Source organism: Nothobranchius furzeri, chromosome 2 (assembly GCF_043380555.1).
Source record: "Nothobranchius furzeri strain GRZ-AD chromosome 2, NfurGRZ-RIMD1, whole genome shotgun sequence".
NCBI classification, from domain to species: domain Eukaryota; kingdom Metazoa; phylum Chordata; class Actinopteri; order Cyprinodontiformes; family Nothobranchiidae; genus Nothobranchius; species Nothobranchius furzeri.
Window position 1 is genome coordinate 92,099,620 of NC_091742.1, and position 19,567 is coordinate 92,119,186.

At 46.3% G+C, this 19,567-nt stretch overlaps 1 protein-coding gene across 1 annotated transcript; it reads left to right on the forward strand.

Moving 5' to 3' along the window:
* The first annotated feature begins 1,176 nt into the window (after positions 1-1,176).
* LOC107372467 (zinc finger protein OZF-like) lies at positions 1,177-13,567 on the forward strand. Its single transcript, XM_070548299.1, has 3 exons — positions 1,177-1,984; positions 2,128-2,408; positions 10,062-13,567. The coding sequence occupies exon 3, from the start codon at positions 10,073-10,075 to the stop codon at positions 11,411-11,413; it is 1,341 nt and encodes a 446-aa protein (XP_070404400.1). The 5' UTR covers positions 1,177-1,984; positions 2,128-2,408; positions 10,062-10,072; the 3' UTR covers positions 11,414-13,567.
* The last annotated feature ends 6,000 nt before the right edge of the window (positions 13,568-19,567 follow it).

Below are 19,567 nucleotides of genomic sequence, written 5' to 3' on the forward strand. Positions count from 1 at the left end.
CTTGTTTCCATCTGAAATATTATGGGATGTTCCCTGTTGTGTTGTTTCTTGTCTTTATAAACAATTTGTGACAAAAGTCTTGAGTTACACTGAAATAAAACTAGAAAGTCAGATTTTGGGTCATTAGTCAATAATTCTGGAGACGTTTAATCCAGCAGAAACCCAGAGGTCTCAGTAGCAGCTGGAGTTAGATAACAGACGGTAGTTTTTATTTACATTTAGAAAATAACTGTTTCATTCAGACGGGTTTAGCTTAAAAAGCTTTTAAATCTATTAATGTTGTAGTTTGTGCTGAAAACATTTCAGCTCTGAGATTTTCAGATTATTTTAGATTCTGGGGAAAGATGACAAGTTTGGATTAGCTATAATAAACCACGCCCACTTCCTGTTTGTCTCCTAAAAACGTTTACAGCAGAACCTCAGATAAACATGACTCAGCATCCTCATGCAAGTTTTTTAAGGTCGGTTTATCCTCATTCCTCAGTGGTTTCTCCTCCTGTTCCCTCCATAAATGGTTTTTATAAACACCGTGGATCTAACCCCGCTAATTTACGTCCACTAACTCCAGCTGTTTCTGTAGTTTGTGATTCCTCCTCATCACTCAGCATGGCTCTATTAAATACCCGCTCTGTTAATAAGTCCTTCCTGCTCAATGATCCAATTCTGTATAAAAACCTGGATTTTCTGTTTCTGACTGAAGTTTGGCAGCAAACTTCTGATTATTCTGGTGCAATTGAACTCTGCCTGAGTGGTTATTCTTTTCTTAGCTAGCCCCGGGGTTCTGGTCGTGGTGGAGGCCTAGCTGTTGTTTTCAGAGACCATCTTCCATGTAGCTCTACAACCTCTGGTCACTGCTTCCTTTGAACTGCAGCTGAAGTCGGGCGTAAGGAACCGTTCTACTGTGCTGTGGTCTATCGTCCACCTGGTTCAAACAGTTCTTTCCTTCAGGAGTTTAGTGACTTTCTATCCACTGTGAAGCTGTCCAGACTGGTGATTGTTGGTGACTTTAACATCCACGTTGATGATCTCTCTGATCACTTTTCCATGAATTTCTCCAGCCTTATGGACTCCTTCGGCTTTACCCAGCATGTTTCTGGGGACACCAGGGGGCACACTCTAGACCACATATGTCAGAGTCAAGGCCTGCGGAGCATTTTTATGTGGCCCGCGAGATAAATATCAAAAATATGTTAAAACTGGCCCGCTGGCCGATTTTACCGCAAAGACTTCAACTCTGATGATGCTTTGCGCCGTCAGCGCAGAGCCGACGCGCCCCTTCCTTTGTGTTTTTTCCAGCGCCTGCTGCCGGTGTGTGTGTGTGTGTGTGTGTGTGTGTGTGTGTGTGTGTGTGTGTGTGTGTGTGTGTGTGTGTGTGTGTGTGTCAGAAATATATTTAACCAGATGAGTCGGTAGAGAACTCATTCTCATTTACAACAACGATCTGGCCAAGAGGCAGCAGCAACAGACACATAATTAGCTTTATATCAAAGAAAAACAGATGAGATAAAGACAAGCAAGATTAAAATAAAAATAAAGTAAATAACAATAATTATTAAAACAGGTGTACAATTAATTTGTCTTTACTTTAAGTAATTGTTTGGGGACCTACAGTATGTGTGTTTCTTAGTCCCATTCTGAACACACAGGTGTGTTTTATTCTGCTCCAGCAGGTGGCGGTAGTGCACCTTTACGCTGGTCACCGACCACCGGAAAAAGCAGAAACCGGAAGCTGCTAGCAGAGATAGCTTGTTGTTGTTCTGGTGTGTGAGGAGAATATTTGAGGCTCTGCAGTAAAAATGTCTTCACTTCAGTCTCTGGGAGAGTTGATCAGCTAAAGCGACTAACTGCTGCTGCTGCAGAAATCTTCTCACCAGGCTGTGGAAACTTTCTTCTCCTCCTCAACAACTTGGTGGAGTTCTTTCCAGAACCAGAGAAGATATTCTGCGGTCTTCGTGACAATCGGAGCTCCAGAATCAGGTTGTGGGTGAGAAAAGCTTTTCTCTAGACTTCCTGCCCTCTGGATCTGCTGCTGTTCCTTTGGCCAGAACCAAAGCGTTGGATCTTTAATCTCCTGCGTTGTTCTGAAGCAGCATCTTAATCAGCTCTCCTGCTTTGTTTCTATTGCAGCTGTTAGCTAAACACGGCTAAAGAAAACCTGCTACCACTTCAGGATCATCCATCAGCTGGGACTGATTCATCGTGTGTTCTTCACCACCTGGACCTGGACAGCATGGACACAGGTAGGGCTGCCACCTTTCAGATATGTAAATAAGTAAATGAGTTGGAGAAGTGGTTTTTCTCTTAGACAGATGTGTTATTCACACAGGTGGGAAACATCTGTAAAAGCCAGATCTGGTGCAGGAAAATAGCTGAACAGGGAGTGGGGACACACTTTGCCTTCTGCAGTTGTAAGTGATAATAATAATAATAATAATAATAATAATACATCAATCTTATATAGCGCTTGTTAGGTCACTCAAAGAGGCTTCACAAAAAATGCAATAAACACATAATAAAACAACATGAAACATAGTAAACAGACTGGGGGATGCTGGGTTGATCTTAAGAGAAGGCCAGTTTAAAGAAGTGGGTTTTAAGCAGAGACTTAAAAGTAGAAAGAGAGACGGCATTCCTGATGTTTAGTGGGAGAGAGTTCCAAAGTGTGGGGGCAGCGGCTGCAAAGGCTCCATCCCCCATGTTGCCATGTTTTGTTTTGAAAGGGGAAAGGAGGCTGGAGTCAGCAGAACGGAGTTGCCGGGAAGGAGAATGGCGATGGACTGATTATCTTTTTGATTTAAAAGTTGTGAAACTATTCAGCATTTCCGTGCTGCAACAAATGGTCTGCAGCGCTAAAGACAAAAACAAAATGCTTACTGCAGCCTCCACATGTGACTCCAGAGTGCAGTCGCTAATTCAGCATGCAGCTCAGTGAATTTAATGTCCTAGTCGAGTGGGTGGTGGTCTTATGGAAACATGAGAGCAAGTCAAATTGCAACTTTAAGAGCACTCTGAGCTACAGTTGTTTTTCTACACATCTGTTTTTGATTCACTGTTTAGCAGTTGTCTGACTTTTCAGTATAATTGTCAATAACATAACCTGAACCTCAGAGTAACACAGGCTTTTGTTGGTCTGGAACTAGTAAGCCTACATTTTTTTATTCACCTCCCAAGAAAAAGTCTCTCAATTCAAAAGAGATTTCCTGTAATTTGAGTCATTTCTGATTTCACCAACTTAAAGCATTAATCCAGGCGTCTCCAACCTTTTTGGGCTTGTGAGCTACTTAATGAAAGTACAGAAGAGCTTCCGCTATTCCATGTATTCAAGTCCATGTGTGAATGTGCTTATGTTAGTTGATTTCTCTGTATTTCCAGGGGTGGACATAAACTTCAAAACCAACCGGCCAGCAGGGCCGGTAACTCTGAATATTTACCGGCCCCGCAGGTCAGCTGCCAAAACGAGTCAAAATAACAACTGAACCGTTTTAAATGTAATAAACCTTTATTTTGTACACATTCACACACATAATAACGTATTCAAGTTTGAATTTGTTTGTTCCCTCAACAAAACACGATTTTGTCGTCGCATACTTCCGGCATACAACGCAGTACATCACCAACGCCGCTTTGCTGTACTCGAGCCATTGGCTGTGTTCGAGATGAGCCAGTTCTGCGCAGATTAGACCAGCGGTGATCGGCGAGCAGTGCATGCCGGTTAGATTTGTGTCCGACTTGACGCCGACTTGCTCTGACGTCATGCATACGTAGGCAACGATCAACTCGTGAGATCAAGGCGGCCGCAGATTTTGGAGCAAGGCGCTGCAGTTGCTCTGCCTCGGCTGCAAAACCTAGGGAATGACGGGAAATGCCTGGCTCTCACCTGATCTAAGATCTGATTGATTCATATTTTGATCCAAACATCCGGTGGTGGAACATGAAATGTTAGTTGTTCACATGTATTCTGTAAATCATGTAACGTTGATGATGACAACTATATAGGCCATAAAGAGAAATGTGTTTTGTTTTCTTTTGTCACGTTTCCTATGAGCACACTGAAGCTACAACTGCTAACCTTTACTTATTATTACAGTCATGTCTTCATATAGAATATATGATATCCACAAGCACGTGACGATGTGTTTCTGCTGCTAACAGGCACCAGAATTAAAATTGAAAATTGAACAAGTGTGAACGCTAACGCGATATCTTCAGCCATCGTCACCCCCGAGCTACACATGCAGGAAATTGTGTCCGACTAATGGGCTCGACACACTGGAGGCGACAAACGACCGCGATCAGCGGAATTCGTCGCTGCCGCTTTTATTACCTGACACACGGGAGGCGACCCGCGGCCAGCAGCAAAGCCGTTTACGCGTTCTGTTTCATGGCGAACTCGAAACTTCTGTTGTTTTGCTTGGCTGTGTCAGGTTGGAGGGAATTAAGTTAATTTAAGCGGTTCAGAGTTAATAAAGCGGTAGATATGATGTGTCACAAGGTGCTGTTAGAGTTATGTGAAATCTTACTTCTGATGTTACTATATAAAACATAATAATAATCAACTTCTCCTTCATGTTTGCTCGGAGATGTGTGGAGCATCCTGTCCGCTCATTGGTCAGTGAATGAAACCTCCGTTGATTGGTCCTCGTCCAAGCGACATCGATGAAAAGTTGAAAATGTTTCAACTTTCTGGGGTCGCGTCGCTGGGTCGCCTGTGTACGACACGTGCACGAGCGCAAAATTTCACACGCACGTTTTTCGCGTTTCGCTTGGTAGGAGGGAGACCCGCGATTATCGCTTTGTCCCGCATGTCTCATTGAAAATGAATGGAGGAGAGGCGATGTTGCCTCCCGTGTGTCGAGCCCGTTAAACGCCGGCTTTCAGCCACTCCCCCTGCTACTTCTGTCTGCTCTCGTCTGTTTTCCAGACGAGGCACTGCTCAACTCGAACACGGCCATTCTCTGCGCCTCCCGTCAACCGCCAAGAATCATTCCACGGCACCTACACACACGCTGCTGTTTCATACCGTTTCGAACTGTCGCTTCTCACCAGTTTTAAAGCGTTTTGCCGGAGATTTCATCAAGAAATCCCATCCCAAGTGCACAAGTGGCTAGAGGCGCGCAGGTTCACGTGCGTGAAACGAAAACGGCGGCTTCCTACAGGGCGGGGCCATGATGTAGGTGAAAGCCGGTGTATAAATGACAAACAAGGCTTGGGCGCCACCTGGGCGGTAAATCGTCAAGTATTTACTGCCCGACGAGAAAATTTAGCGCCATTGGCGCTCGGGCGCTTTAAAGGTCCACCCCTGATTTTAGTACATCAATATTATAAAAAAGTACAAGGAAGAAAGTGAGATTCCGAAAATCAAACTAAACAAAATATTATGTTTATTAACCAATCAGATACTTTCAGATAATGAATAAGAAATCTACTTTCTGTGAATGATTAACCTGTCAACAATAAATGCTGACGACATTAAAGCAGGATTGGAGGTTTAACCTTTTTCTCTGCCTCTGGATCAGCGGGTCTGACGGATGAGCAAGAGAGAGAGAGAGATTTGAAAATCGTGTTTTATTCCTAAACGGGACAATCAGCTGAAACTGTTGAGGGAAATTTGTTGAAACTAAATCACAGGAGATGTCCAGACTATGGAAGCCTATTACCATATTTTCACGACCATAAGGCGCACCTAAAAGTCTTAAATTTTCTCCAAAATGTACGCCGCGCCCTATGGTGCGGCGCGCCTATTGTGTTGTTGTGAGACGCGAACGTAGTAGAAGACAGGGGGCGTGAACGTGAGGACGTGAGCGAAGACAGACCCCGAATAGTTCAAAAGGGCAGGTATGCGTGGCATGCTGAACATTGTTCTGACAACTCTGAGAATGGCACCTGCTAAGAGACACGCCTATGACGCACAGTTTAAACTGCAAGCGATCAGCTACGCGGAGAAACACGGAAATAGAGCAGCGGCGAGACAATTCATCATGAATGATTCCATGGTTCGCAAGTGGAGGAAGTTGGAAAACGAACTCCGACAAGTAAAGAAGACGCAGCTGAGTTTCCGTGGGCACAAAGCCAGTTGGCCTGAGCGGGAAGACCGCCTCGAGCTTTGGGTTAACGAGCAGAGGACAGCTGGGAGAAGCGTCTCTACCGTCACCATTCGTCTGAGAGCAGTAACGCTCGCACAAGAAATGAACATTGAACATTTTCAAGGAGGTGCGTCTTGGTGCTTTCGTTTTATGAAACGCCGTCATCTTTCCATCCGGGCAAGGACTACGGTGGCTCAGCAACTTCCAGTGGATTACAAAGAAAAGCTGTCCATCTTCCGCTCCTACTGCAAGAAGATTGCCGACAAACACATCCAGCCCAGCCACATAACCAACATGGACGAAGTGCCGCTCACTTTTGACATCCCGGTGAATCACACTGTTGAGAAGAAGGGGTCTAGCACGGTACCGATACGCACAACGGGACACGAAAAATCAGCATTTACTGTTGTGCTTGGCTGCCATGCTAATGGACAGAAACTGCCACCTATGGTGGTTTTTAAGAGAAAGACTCTGCCTAAAGAGAAATTTCCAGCTGGAGTCATCGTCAAGGCTAACGAAAAGGGATGGATGGATGAGGACAAAATGAAAGAGTGGCTGAGTGAGTTGTATGTGAAGAGACCAGGCGGTTTTTTCCACACGTCACCGTCCCTGTTGATCTATGACTCCATGCGCGCTCATCTCACGGACGATGTGAAAAAACGGGTGAAGCAAATGAACTCGGAGCTCGCTGTCATTCCGGGAGTCTTGACAAAGTAACACCAACTCCTGGACATTGGCGTGAACAGGGCGTTCAAAGTAAGGCTGCGAACAGCGTGGGAGCGATGGATGACAGATGGCAAACACACGTTTACAAAGACTGGGAGGCAACGCCGGGCAAGTTACGCCGTAATTTGTGAATGGATTGCAAAAGCTTGGGCTAATGTGTCTACTTCTACAGTTGTTCGGGCTTTTGCAAAAGCCGGCATCATTCATGAGGAGACGAACGGCAACGAGACAGATTCTGACTGTGACGAGAGAGAACCTGGCGTGTTTGACTGTACTCTAGCCCAGTTGTTCTTATCAGATACAGAAGATGAGGACTTTGATGGATTTGATGATTAATTACCGGTAATAGCGCTCAAATAAAGCACAACCAAACTCATATTTGCTCCCGCTACCTTTTTTTAATCAAACACAATTCAAATCACACTATTTTCTTAGGCCTTTTAATAACACACATATGATTTTGTTCATGTGGAAAGTTTATGTGGTTAAATCTACCAACTAAACACATTCTGAACTTCAACACAGCGCATAAGGGGATGTGAATCTTCTGTTTTGTTTTGCTGTGTCAGGTTGGAGGGAATTAAGGTTATGTAAGCGGTTCAGCGTTAAAAAAAGTGGTAGATATGATGTTTCACAAGGTGCTGCTAGAGTTATGTGAAATCTTACTTCTGATTTTACTATTTAAAACATAATAATAATCAACTTGTTCATGTTTGCTCGGAGATGTACGGAGCTGATGTCCTTCGGGAGTGCTGCAGGAGGACACACAGGGATCTATGGGGGTTGGATGAGGAAAACGAAATAAAGAAAGTAAATCTGTGTTTTGTGATCAGTTTAATTTGACATGAACACGACAAACACGCTTTCTTGACAATCTTTGTGAGTAAAAAACGTGTAGAAATAAAAACGAACAGCGTGTGTTATTAGAGAAATAGCGGGCAAGCGGTGTTGATGCATGATTGCGCATGCGCCGTGAGCAGTTCTGGTACTTTTTGGATCTCAGCCGCTCGCTGCACCACTTCAACCGTGCAATCGTGAGCTCGCACAGACTTCTGGCGTGTTATTTTGCTCGTCCCTCGTGAGGGTATCGCACTGTTGAAGCGGCGCTTCGAGCAGCTGCGACCCAATAAGTACCAGAACCGCTCACGGCGCATGCGCAATCATGCATCAACACCGCTTGCCCGCTATTTCTCTAATAAAACACGCTGTTCGTTTTTATTTCTACACGTTTTTTACTCACAAAGATTGTCAAGAAAGCGTGCTTGTCGTGTTCATGTCGAATTAAACAGATCACAAAACACAGATTTACTTTATTTCGTTTTCCTCATCCAACCCCCATAAATCCCTGTGTGTCCTCTTGCAGCACTCCCAGTGTACGCCCGGCTTTAGTAAGAGGGAGACCCGCAATTATTGCTTTGTCGCGCTTGTCTCATTGAAAATGAATGGAGGAGAGGCGAAGTTGCCTCCCGTGTGTCGAGCCCATTAGAAGAGCACGAGCCGTCAGCGCACGCAATGAGGAAGTGCACGTGCGCTCTAAACCAGGTCTGAACCAGGACTAGACCAGTAAAGTGACGCATGCTTTTGGCTGTTTATAATTTTCACAATGTCTGGTTTGCACTGATATGTTCAGAGTCCTGAACCCACACAGATGTTTTACCGGTACGTTTTACCGTGCCCGCGCCCTATAACCGCCTTTTGTATGTGTTAAATACCAAAAAGACACCCTTAACTGAAGCTGCGCCCTATAACACGGCGGCCCTATGGTCGTGAAAATACGGTAATCGTGTTAATAAGCGAAGGCCATTTAATTTGCTTTAACGACATATTTACGCAGAGAGGACTTTGCAGGCAGAGTGTTTAGCTAACCTGCAGGAAATGTCAACGACAGTTATCCAGAAAGTAGCTAAGGGTTACCAGAGATGTTTCTGAGGTGTTCACTAGGTACTTTTAAGATTTAAAAAGTCAAGAAGGGGGTCTGAAAAGCTGTTAGAAATAGCGTCAAAGTCGCTAAGTTGGCAACACTGTGGGAGGAGCGCTTCATTTGCAACTCAGGGCAGCGCAAGTGGGAGGAGCAAATAATCGGCTTGTTTTGTTTTTATAATCATTCAAAACTCAGATCACACACACCGTACCTGCGGACTCCTGAGCCACTAAAACGGCTAAATGTGTGCGTGCGGCGCACTAAGCACACGTGCAGCTTGCCCCTGATTGCTGTGAGACCGAGTGGGGGGTGCAGCTTTGGTTGGGACAATTATTACATTAATGAATGGACTTGTAAATAGTTTATAAATAAGGTAGAAATAGATAGAAATAAGTTCCTCACGCTGATAAATAATAACTAATCTCTCTGAGGACATGGTGCTAGTGCACTCTCCTACAGCACCTTGACATGACTAAGACTAAGTGTTTTTGTGAACATCAATTTATTTGCATGTGTTTGTTATAAATGCCACTGTATAATTCTTGCTGTCAGTATCTGCAAGATGTTAGTATTTGGGTCTGTACTGGTTAGACTTAAATGAGTTAAACCAAGGTCTATAGCCCTTGGGTCATAAACTATGAGCTATAAGCATATTGGTCTTTTTATACTGGGAATCAGGAGTTATTTTAGTGATCATCTTGTTTCTTATATATTTTTGTCCTGATTGTGTCCTGAGCAGCTTTATGGCTGAATAAAAACAAATAAAATCAACATAAATTGAAAAATTGTCTTAAATAATCGAGATCTCAATTTCAGTCGCAACAATCGTTATTATTGGTTTTGCCATAATCGAGCAGCCCTACTTTACAGTCGCCCACAATATTTTATTGAGGATGTTTTTCTGAAACCAGGTCTGTGTGACCGACGTCACCTCGTCTTTAGAAGCACCTGCAGCTGCAGCCGCTGATATCAGAAACGGAGATCCGCGCTGCAACTTGAACAATTAATCCATTCCACATATTTCCAGTAGAATACTTTTGCTGAAAGATTTGTGCAATAATCAGATTTTATTTTACTTCCACAAATGCTAATTTTACATTAGATATTACGAGAATCGGGGAAGGCCTTCCATCAAATTAGAAATCCGTCCCTTGTTAATTACAAGTCAAGCTGGGCAGCTCACTGGCTGCTTCCAGGCCAGCGACTTTCAAGAGCTACCGGTAGCTCACGACCAACATGTTGGAGACCCCTGCAATAACACAACTCTCATATGTGTGAATTTAAAGTTACAGCAGTCGGTAATTCACATTATGTGTTTCTGTTTCCTACAGGTGTTCAACAGATGGTGCAGGTTAAAGAAGATCCTGAAGAACAGAGTGCTGGTGTGGAACAGCAGGACCCAGAACATCTCCACATAAAGGAGGAAAAGGAGGAGCTCTGGACCAGTCTGGAGGGAGAGCATCTCTGTTTGAAGGAGGAGACTGATTCTGCCTGGTTTCAGTTCAGTGCTGTTTCTATAAAGAGTGAGGATGATGAAGAGAAACGTCTGTTTTCACAGCTTCATCAGCAGCAAATAGAAGACAAAGATGTTCCAACCAGCAGCTCATCTGACCAGATGACAGCAGAAACTGGTGGAGGAGTAGGAACTAGCAGGAACCCAGATCTGAACCCTCATGAACAAACATCTGATTCTTCAGAGACTGAAGTTAGTGGAGATGATGATATGAGTCTAGACTCTGGGATGTCAGACTCTGGGTCTGAAACTGGAGACAAAGACCATGACTGGAATGAGAAAAGGTCTTCTGAGTCAGATGTTAAGACAGTCAACCTATCTTTTAGCTGTCTTGAGTGCGGTGAACGATTTCATGACAAGCAGTCTCTTCAGAAACATGTGAGAGTAACCAGCCATTCAGTAATCAGGTCTTCCAGCTCTTTGGTTAATAAAAAATCTGTTGGACTTAAGCAACCTGTAGACTCATATAGGGAAGTCCAGAAAGAACTAAAATCATTTAGTTGTGGTGACTGTGGAAAAATGTTAAGAGGAAAATCAAGTTTTCACAGACACCAGAGAGTCCACACAGGACAGAAACCTTTTGCCTGTGGGCTCTGTAGAAAAAGATTTACCCAAAAGTCGCACTTAAACACTCACATGAGAATCCACACAGAAGAAAAACTGTTTTCTTGCGAGCTCTGTGGAAATCGATTTACCCATAAGTCAACATTAAACGATCACATGAGAGTCCACACAGGACATAAACCTTTTGCCTGTGAGCTCTGTAGAAAAAGATTTACCCAAAAGTCAGGTTTAAACAGTCACATGAGAATCCACACAGAAGAAAAACAGTTTGCTTGCGAGCTCTGTGAAAATCGATTTACCCATAAGTCAACATTAAACGATCACATGAGAGTCCACACAGGACAGAAACCTTTTGTCTGTGAGCTCTGTGGAAAAAGATTTAAACATAAGTCAACTTTAAACAGTCACATAAGAGTCCACGCAGGACAGAAACCTTTTTTCTGTGAGCTCTGTGGACACAGATTTACCCAAAGGACAACTTTAAACAATCACTTGAGAATCCACACAGGACATAAACCTTTTGCCTGTGGGCTCTGTGGAAAAAGATTTACCCAAAAGTCAGGTTTAAACAGTCACATGAGAATCCACACAGAAGAAAAACTGTAAGCCTTTTGCCTGTGGGCTCTGTGGACAAAGATTTACTGAAAAGTCAACTTTAAACAATCACATGAGAATCCACACAGAAGAAAAACAGTTTGCTTGCGAGCTCTGTGGAAAAAAATTTACACATAAGTCAACTTTAAACAAGCACATGAGAGTCCACACAGGATCGAAACGTTTTGTGAGCTCTGTGGACAAATTTAAAGTGACGGTGTGTACTTTCCCTGGCAATAGGGGGCAGTACAAACCTAACTGATTACAAGCAAGCAGCATTTTTGTGTTCGAGTAAGACTTTACCAATGTAAATTGAAGGCTATTAGGGTCAAAAACCTCTGCTGCGGGGGGGTGGGGGGTTGGGTGTTTGTGCTCCTGACTGACCCGTGTTCAGTTGTGTCAAGTATTTTAGACTTCTGTGTTTTTACCCTGCTTTTAACTCATTCACTGCCTTCCGTTTCCTGGTCAGAAAAGCCCTTTGCTGCCAGCGTTTTTCAGCATTTTCACTGTATTTTAAGAGTCACAGAGCGTTGCGCGCTAGTATGATGCCAACGCCAAAAATAGCAAAACAAAGAGTAGACTCACCTCTAAAATCTGGAAGAATCCGCGTGTTTCAAGCGTTATCCGTTTTTTAATAATCCATTGTTGAGTTGTGATCGGCAGAAGCTTTTCCGGTTTGAGCCTAACTTTTTTACAGCGACGGACCAAAACGATCTGCTAACACATGGATTTTCTGCTTCCTGATCACATGATGTGTGACGTATGCAGATGAAGATCGGCTTTAGAGCTGGGATGTTTGTTCTTACAGTGTGGGGGCTCATTCCGACGCCCACACAGTAAAACAATTGGTAGTTAATGAGTTAAGTGTTATGGTGGTAGGGTTAGGGTTAGGGTTGAGGGGGTTACAGACAGAGTGACTTCTTACTGGACAGGCTGGACCAGACGCGGTGCGACCTCCGGGACCACCGCTGGAACTGGATGCGGTGCAACCTCCGGGACCACCGCTGGAACTGGCTCTAACTGGACTGGTGGCGCGGGACCTGGTGGAGCCGGTAACTGGAAAAGCAGGGAGGATAGATTGTCCTGTCTCCTCCTAGAGACTGAGGATCTGACGGAGTCGGTCCAGCTCAGCTCAGAGACCGGCGAGCTCTGTTGGATGGACTGCGAGCTCGGTCCTTTGGCCTGGAGACGAGAGAGCTGCCGACTGGACCGGAGGCGGGGCCGCTGGCCGGACAGAAACCCTCCCCTGGAGATACGGGGAGGACAGTGTGTCCAGCTGGAACTCCCGGAGGCTGACGGATCCGGCCAAGTTCCGCCCGGAGACCGGCGAGCTCTGTCAGCTGGGCTGTAGGCGTGGTTCCTCCGCCTGCAGACAACGGAGGCGCTGATTGGACCGGAGATGGGAGAGCTGATCCGACTGGGGGCGGGTCCATGCCGGTGCACCGAGCCGGGGCAGCTGCGAGCTCGCGGCTCCGTCCGGGGATAAGGGGTGACGGTGGAGCCCAGCATCCTTCCAAACGCCGTGGGCCAACTCCGGGGGAGCACACAGCCAGTCTGGTGCCCACATAGCAGGAGTGGTCCGTCTGCGCCTCCCCGTCCAACTCTCCTTCCGGCTCCGGGAGGGTGGAGAGGATCGCCGAAGCCCGGGCTCGGCGGCAGCGTCCGCGGCGAGACGATGCCGGAGGAAGAGGAGCCGGCCAGTGGTCCGCAGTTAAAAACTGGGGCAAGCACTCCCAAGGGAGAACCTCCCCGCTCGATCCTTTACTGGGTTGCCTCATTCTGTCATGACACGCTGGTGAGTGGAGCGGAGGTGAGGATCCAAACACTGGGGAGGGATCAGGCAGGCAGACAAACTAGAAAACGTAAAAGGTCTTTAATGATCACTGGACACAGGACATGGAAACAATGAGGCAACAAGAGACACAGAACTGGAGGGGTTTAAATACAGGAGGGCTGGGAGCTTGGGTGATTGGGAAACGAGAGGCAGGTGGGAGCAATCAACAGAGACACAGGCTGAACCAAATGGGGAGACAGGACAGGGTGTGACATTGATCATTTTAGGACGATTAGTCTGAAACTTTTAAACAAAACAGCAATGAATGTAAATTTATATCATATAATTGTTTGTTTGAAAGTTGTTAATAAAGGAAGTATCATAGCAACCAGCATCCTGGCATGCGTTGAGATTGATGACGCAATACTCCCTGTCTCAATTCTGCAATTATTTGCACATTTGTGTATGACACACTCAATCCCTATGGCACGCTTTCTCCAAGTGTACTTTGCTGAAGACCCTAACCCTAATTATTAGGCAACTTCCTTTCCTTTGGCAAAATGGGTCAAAAGAAGGACTTGACAGGCTCAGAAAAGTCAAAAATAGTGAGATATCTTGCAGAGGGATGCAGCAGTCTTAAAATTGCAAAGCTTCTGAAGCGTGATCATCGAACAGTCAAGCGTTTCATTCAAAATAGTCAACAGGGTTGCAAGAAGCGTGTGGACAAACCAAGGTGCAAAATAACTGCCCATGAACTCAGAAAAGTCAAGCGTGCAGCTGCCAAGATGCCACTTGCCACCAGTTTGGCCATATATCAGAGCTGCAACTTCACTGGAGTGCCCAAAAGCACAAGGTGTGCAATACTCAGAGACATGGCCAAGGTAAGAAAGGCTGAAAGACGACCACCACTGAACAAGACACACAAGCTGAAACATCAAGACTGGGCCAAGAAATATCTCAAGACTGATTTTCTAAGGTTTTATGGACTGATGAAATGAGAGTGAGTCTTGATGGGCCAGATGGATGGGCCCGTGGCTGGATTGGTAAAGGGCAGAGAGCTCCAGTCCGACTCAGACGCCAGCAAGGTGGAGGTGGAGTACTGGTTTGGGCTGGTATCATCAAAGATGAGCTTGTGGGGCCTTTTCGGGTTGAGGATGGAGTCAAGCTCAACTCCCAGTCCTACTGCCAGTTTCTGGAAGACACCTTCTTCAAGCAGTGGTACAGGAAGAAGTCTGCATCCTTCAAGAAAAACACGATTTTCATGCAGGACAACGTTCCATCACATGCGTCCAAGTACTCCACAGCGTGGCTGGCAAGAAAGGGTATAAAAGAAGAAAAACTAATGACACGGTCTCCTTGTTCACCTGATCTGAACCCCATTGAGAACCTGTGGTCCATCATCAAATGCGAGATTTAAAAGGAGGGAAAACAATACACCTCTCTGAACAGTGTCTGGGAGGCTCTGGTTGCTGCTGCACGCAATGCTGCTGGTGAACAGATCAAAACACTGACAGAATCCATGGATGGCAGGCTTTTGAGTGTCCTTGCAAAGAAAGGTGGCAATATTGGTCACTGATTTGTTTTTGTATTGTTTTTGAATGTCAGAAATGTATATTTGTGAATGTGGAGATGCTATATTGGTTTCACTGGTAAAAATAAATCATTGAAATGGTTATATATTTGTTTTTTGTTAAGTTGCCTAATAATTATGCACAGTAATAGTCACCTGCACACACAGATATCCCCCTAAAATAGCTAAAACTAAAAACAAACTAAAAACTACTTCCAAAAACATTCAGCTTTGATATGAATGAGTTTTTTAGGTTCATTGAGAACATGGTTGTTGTTCATTAATAAAATTATTCCTTCGTCGTCGTCTTCCTCCGCATATCCGGGTCTGGGTCGCAGGAGCAGCATCCCAACTAGGGAGCTCCAGACCGTCCTCTCCCCGGCCTTCTCCACCAGCTCCTCCGGCAGGCCCTAAGGCGTTCCCGGACCAGATTGGAGATGTAACCTCTCCAACATGTCCTGGGTCGACCCGGGGACCTCCTGCCGGCAGGACATGCCCAAAACACCTCCCCAGGGAGGCGTCCAGGAGGCAGCCTGACCAGATGCCCAAACCACCTCAACTGGCTCCTTTCGATCCGGAGGAGCAGCGGTTCTACTCTGAGTCCCTCCCGAATGTCCGAGCTCCTCACCCTATCTCTAAGGCTGAGCCCGGCCACCCTACGGAGGAAACTCATTTCGGCAATCTTGAGAGAGATTAGACTACTGTAACTCTCTCTCCGCAATCTTGTTCTTTCAGTCATTACCCAAAGCTCATGACCGTAGGTGAGGATTGGCATGTAGATCGACCGGTAAATCGAGAGCCTGGCTTTCTGGCTCAGCTCCCTCTTCACCACGACAGATCGGCTCAGCGTCTGGATCACTGCAGATGCTGAACCAATCCGCCTGTCGATCTCCCGATCCCGCCTACCCTCACTCGTGAACAAGACCCCAAGATACTTAAACTCCTCCACTTGAGGTAGGACCTCTTCCCCGACCCGAAGTTGGCAAGCCACCCTTTTCCGGTCGAGAACCATGGTCTCAAGGTGACAAGGTATGTCAGCTCCAACAGAAGGGGACCGGCACTCTGAAGGTAAAAATGCGGTATTCTGGCCACAGAGGGCAGTGGGGGTCTGAGTGATTCACCCTGTAAAGCATCATTTTAGCACACAGTGGCTCTAGGAAATGATTTAAAAATATGAAAATGTTGCTAAGTATCCCATTAAGGTTACCATGGTAACCACCTGGCTTAGGTATTTATCTGACAAAACAAAAATGAATAAAAACCCAATGAGACTGATTCACTTAGTGTTGTTAATTATTTATATTTAATTATCTTTTAAATTCTGATCAAAGACATAAAGCATTATACATTTGAAGTGGCGGTGCCTGGCGATAGGGGCAGTGTATACAGATGGCCATTAGGGTCAAAAATCCCTTCATCAGATCGTTCAGCCCCATTATTACGTCCCCGGCTCTCTAGGAGAGATGAGGAGGGGAGTAATAAAATTAGTGTGTGGGTAAATAATCAACAGAGTGCTGTGTCGCTTAAAAACAATAAGAATTTTACTACAAAACGAAGGGAGTATTTACAAAGAACCTAAAAAGCAATATTATATACAAAAACAAACGAAGATTTTCAAAAAGGAGAAACAAAAAGCGCCAACCCAGAAGGGGATGGGGAGAAAACCAAGAATAATATATATATATTCCAAAGGGGAGATCCTAAAGTCAATGTCAAAAGCTGTTCCGAGGTCAAATTATCCAAACAATCTACCCAAATCCAAATACAAGCAAGTCATCTATCTAATTTCCAGAAGAGCGAACCGAGGAGAAGAGAATAGCCCAAACTGTTCCCAGTCTGCACTATCCTTGACCTTCTCAATGACTGAGGGCAGGAGAGCAGCTTTTAACAGCTGCCTAGTAATTTCAGTAATTGGTAACAACTGGTTACCAGGAGACAGGTGAGGCAAAAGTCACTGAGGCCATCTTGTGGCCAAAAAGGGGCACGGCACGTAACATGCTGATCTTCATCCCAGCCGCTTAACACTCGGCCGCAAACCTACCCAGCAAGAGCTGAAGGTCAGAGCTGGATGAAGCTAGGAGGACCAAATCATCCGCAAAAAGCAAAGACAAGATTATCCTGCCACCAAACTTGACACACTCCATACCACGGCTGTGCCTAGAAAATCTGTCCATAAAGGTAATGAACAAAAACCGGTAACAAAGGGCAGCCCTGGCGGAGTCCAACCCTCACCGGGAACAGGTCCGACTTACTACCGGCTATGCGGAACAAACTCACGCTCCTCTTGTAAAGGGACTGAATGGCCCTTAACAGAAAGCCACCCACCCCATACTCCTGGAGCGTCCCCCACAGGGTGCCCCTGGGGACACGGTCATAAGCCTTCTCCAAATCCATAAAACACATGTGGATTGGTTGGGCAAACTCCCATGCACCCTCCATCACCCTTGCAAGGGTATAGAGCTGGTCCACAGATCCCTGGCCAGGACGAAAACCACATTGCTCCTCCTCAATCTGATATTCAACTATCGATCTGACCCTCCTCTCCAGTACCTTGGAGTAGACCTTTCCAGGAAGGCTGAGGAGTGTGATCCCCCTATAGCCCGGTCTGCCAATACACAGGAACTGCCCCCGATGACCACGTAATGTTGCAGAGACGTGTCAACCATGACAGCCCTACAACATCCATAGCCTTGAGATACCCAGGACAAACCTCATTCGCCCCCGGGGCTCCGCAGCTTTGTAGTTGTTTGACTACCTCAGCAAATTCTGCCCCCGAGATTGGACAGTTCGTCCCCAGGTCTCCCGGCTCTGGTTCCTCCTCGGAATGCACATAGGTGGGATTGAGGAGCTCCTCAAAGTATTCCTTCCACCGTCTGACTATAGCCTCAGTTGACGTCAGCAGCTCCCCGTCCCCACTGTAAACAGTGTGAGCGAGTTGCTGCCTTCCTCTCCTGAGGCGCCGGACAGTTTGCCAGAATCTCTTTGGAGCCGATCGATAGTCTTTCTCCATGGCCTCACCAAACTCCTCCCATGCCCGAGATTTTGCCTCGGCAAATGCCACTGCTGCACCCCGCTTGGCTATCCGGTATCTGTCTGTTGCCTACGGAGACCCACAGACCAGCCACACCCTGTAGGCCTCCTTCTTCAGCTTGATGGCTCCCAGATCCTCTGGTGTCCACCAGCGGGTACGGGGGTTGCCACCACGACTGGCACCGGCCACCTTGCGACCACAGCTAGCAACAGCCGCCTCAACAATTGCAGAGTGGAACAAGGCCCACTCGGAGTCAATGTCCCCCACTGCTCTCGGGACGCAATCAAAGCTCTGCCGGAGGTGGGAGTTGAAGACCGTCTTAACAGGTTCTTCTGCCAGGCGTTCCCAGAAGACCCTCACTATGCGTTTGGGTCTGCCAGGTCTACGAGGCATCTTCCCCTGCCATCTGATCCAACTCACCACCAAGTGGTGATCAGTTGACAGTTCTGTTCCTCTCTTCACTCAGGTGTCCAAAACATACAGCCGCAGGTCAGATGACACGACTACAAAGTTTATCATCGACCTGCGACCTAGGCTATCCTGGTACCAAGTGTACCGATGGGCATCCTTATGTTCGAACATGGTGTTCGTTATGGCCAAACTGCGGCTTGCACAGAAGTCCAATAACGAAACACCACTCGAGTTCAGATCAGGCGGGCCGTTCCTCCCAATCACACCCCTCCAGGTCAAGCTGTCATTGCCCACATGAGCACTGAAGTCCCCCAGCAGGACAATGGAGTACCCTGATCGAGCACTATCTAGCACTCGTCCCAGGGACTCCAAAAAGGGTGGGTACTCTGAACTGATATTTGGCCCATAAGCACAAACAACAGTCAGGACCCGTTCCCCGACCCGAAGGCGCAGGGAAGCTACCGTCTCGTCCCCCGGGGTAAACCCCAACACACAGGCAGAGAGTCTTGGGGCTAACAAAAAGACAACCCCAGCCCTCCGCCTCTCACCCGGAGCAACTCCAGCAAAGGAGAGTGTCCAACCCCTCTCAAGGACTTGGGTTCCAGAGCCAATGCTATATGCCGAGGTGAGTCCGACTATATCTAGCCGGTACCGCTCAACCTCTGCCACAAGCTCCTGCTCCTTCCCCGCCAGCGAAGTGACGTTCCATGTCCCAAAAACCAGTTTTCTTGTCCGGGGATTGGACCGCCAAGGCACCCGCCTTGGTCTGCCACCCTATCCACATTGCATCAGACCCTTCATGTTCCTCCTGAGGGTGGTGGGTCCACAGTTGGATGAGCCCATGTGTCCGGTTCGGGCTGGGCCCGACCGGGCCCCATGGGCAAAAGCCCGGCCACAGGCGCTCGCTCACAGTGCAGTTGGTAATTGCATTTGTAAGGAACATCATTATTTTGTTTTAATTATAAAACAAGACTCTTCAAACCTGGACTACATGAATCTAAACTAACAACAGAACCCTTAAAGCATAGTTTGTGGTTTGTGAAACCTTTATTTGATGTGTGAAAGTGAACAGAACACCTTTTTCTGCACCATTTAGCATCTAGACCACATTAGAACTGGTCCAGCTCCAAAACTCCAACACCTAGACTCTTACTGTTAGTCTACGTTAACAGCAGCATCTATGAAAGACAGTTGGTGATGTGTGAGACCTTTTGTTGATTTATGCAGGAATAAGTGACGCCTGTACCTCTCAGCTTCAGAGAGTAAACAGAATGCTGCTGCAAAATGAAAAAGATCGTTTGATGGCATCTCCCCCGTTCAGCTGCCTGAGCCTTTTAGCTTCAAATGATTTTATTTGCTTTTAAATCTCTTGATGACCTT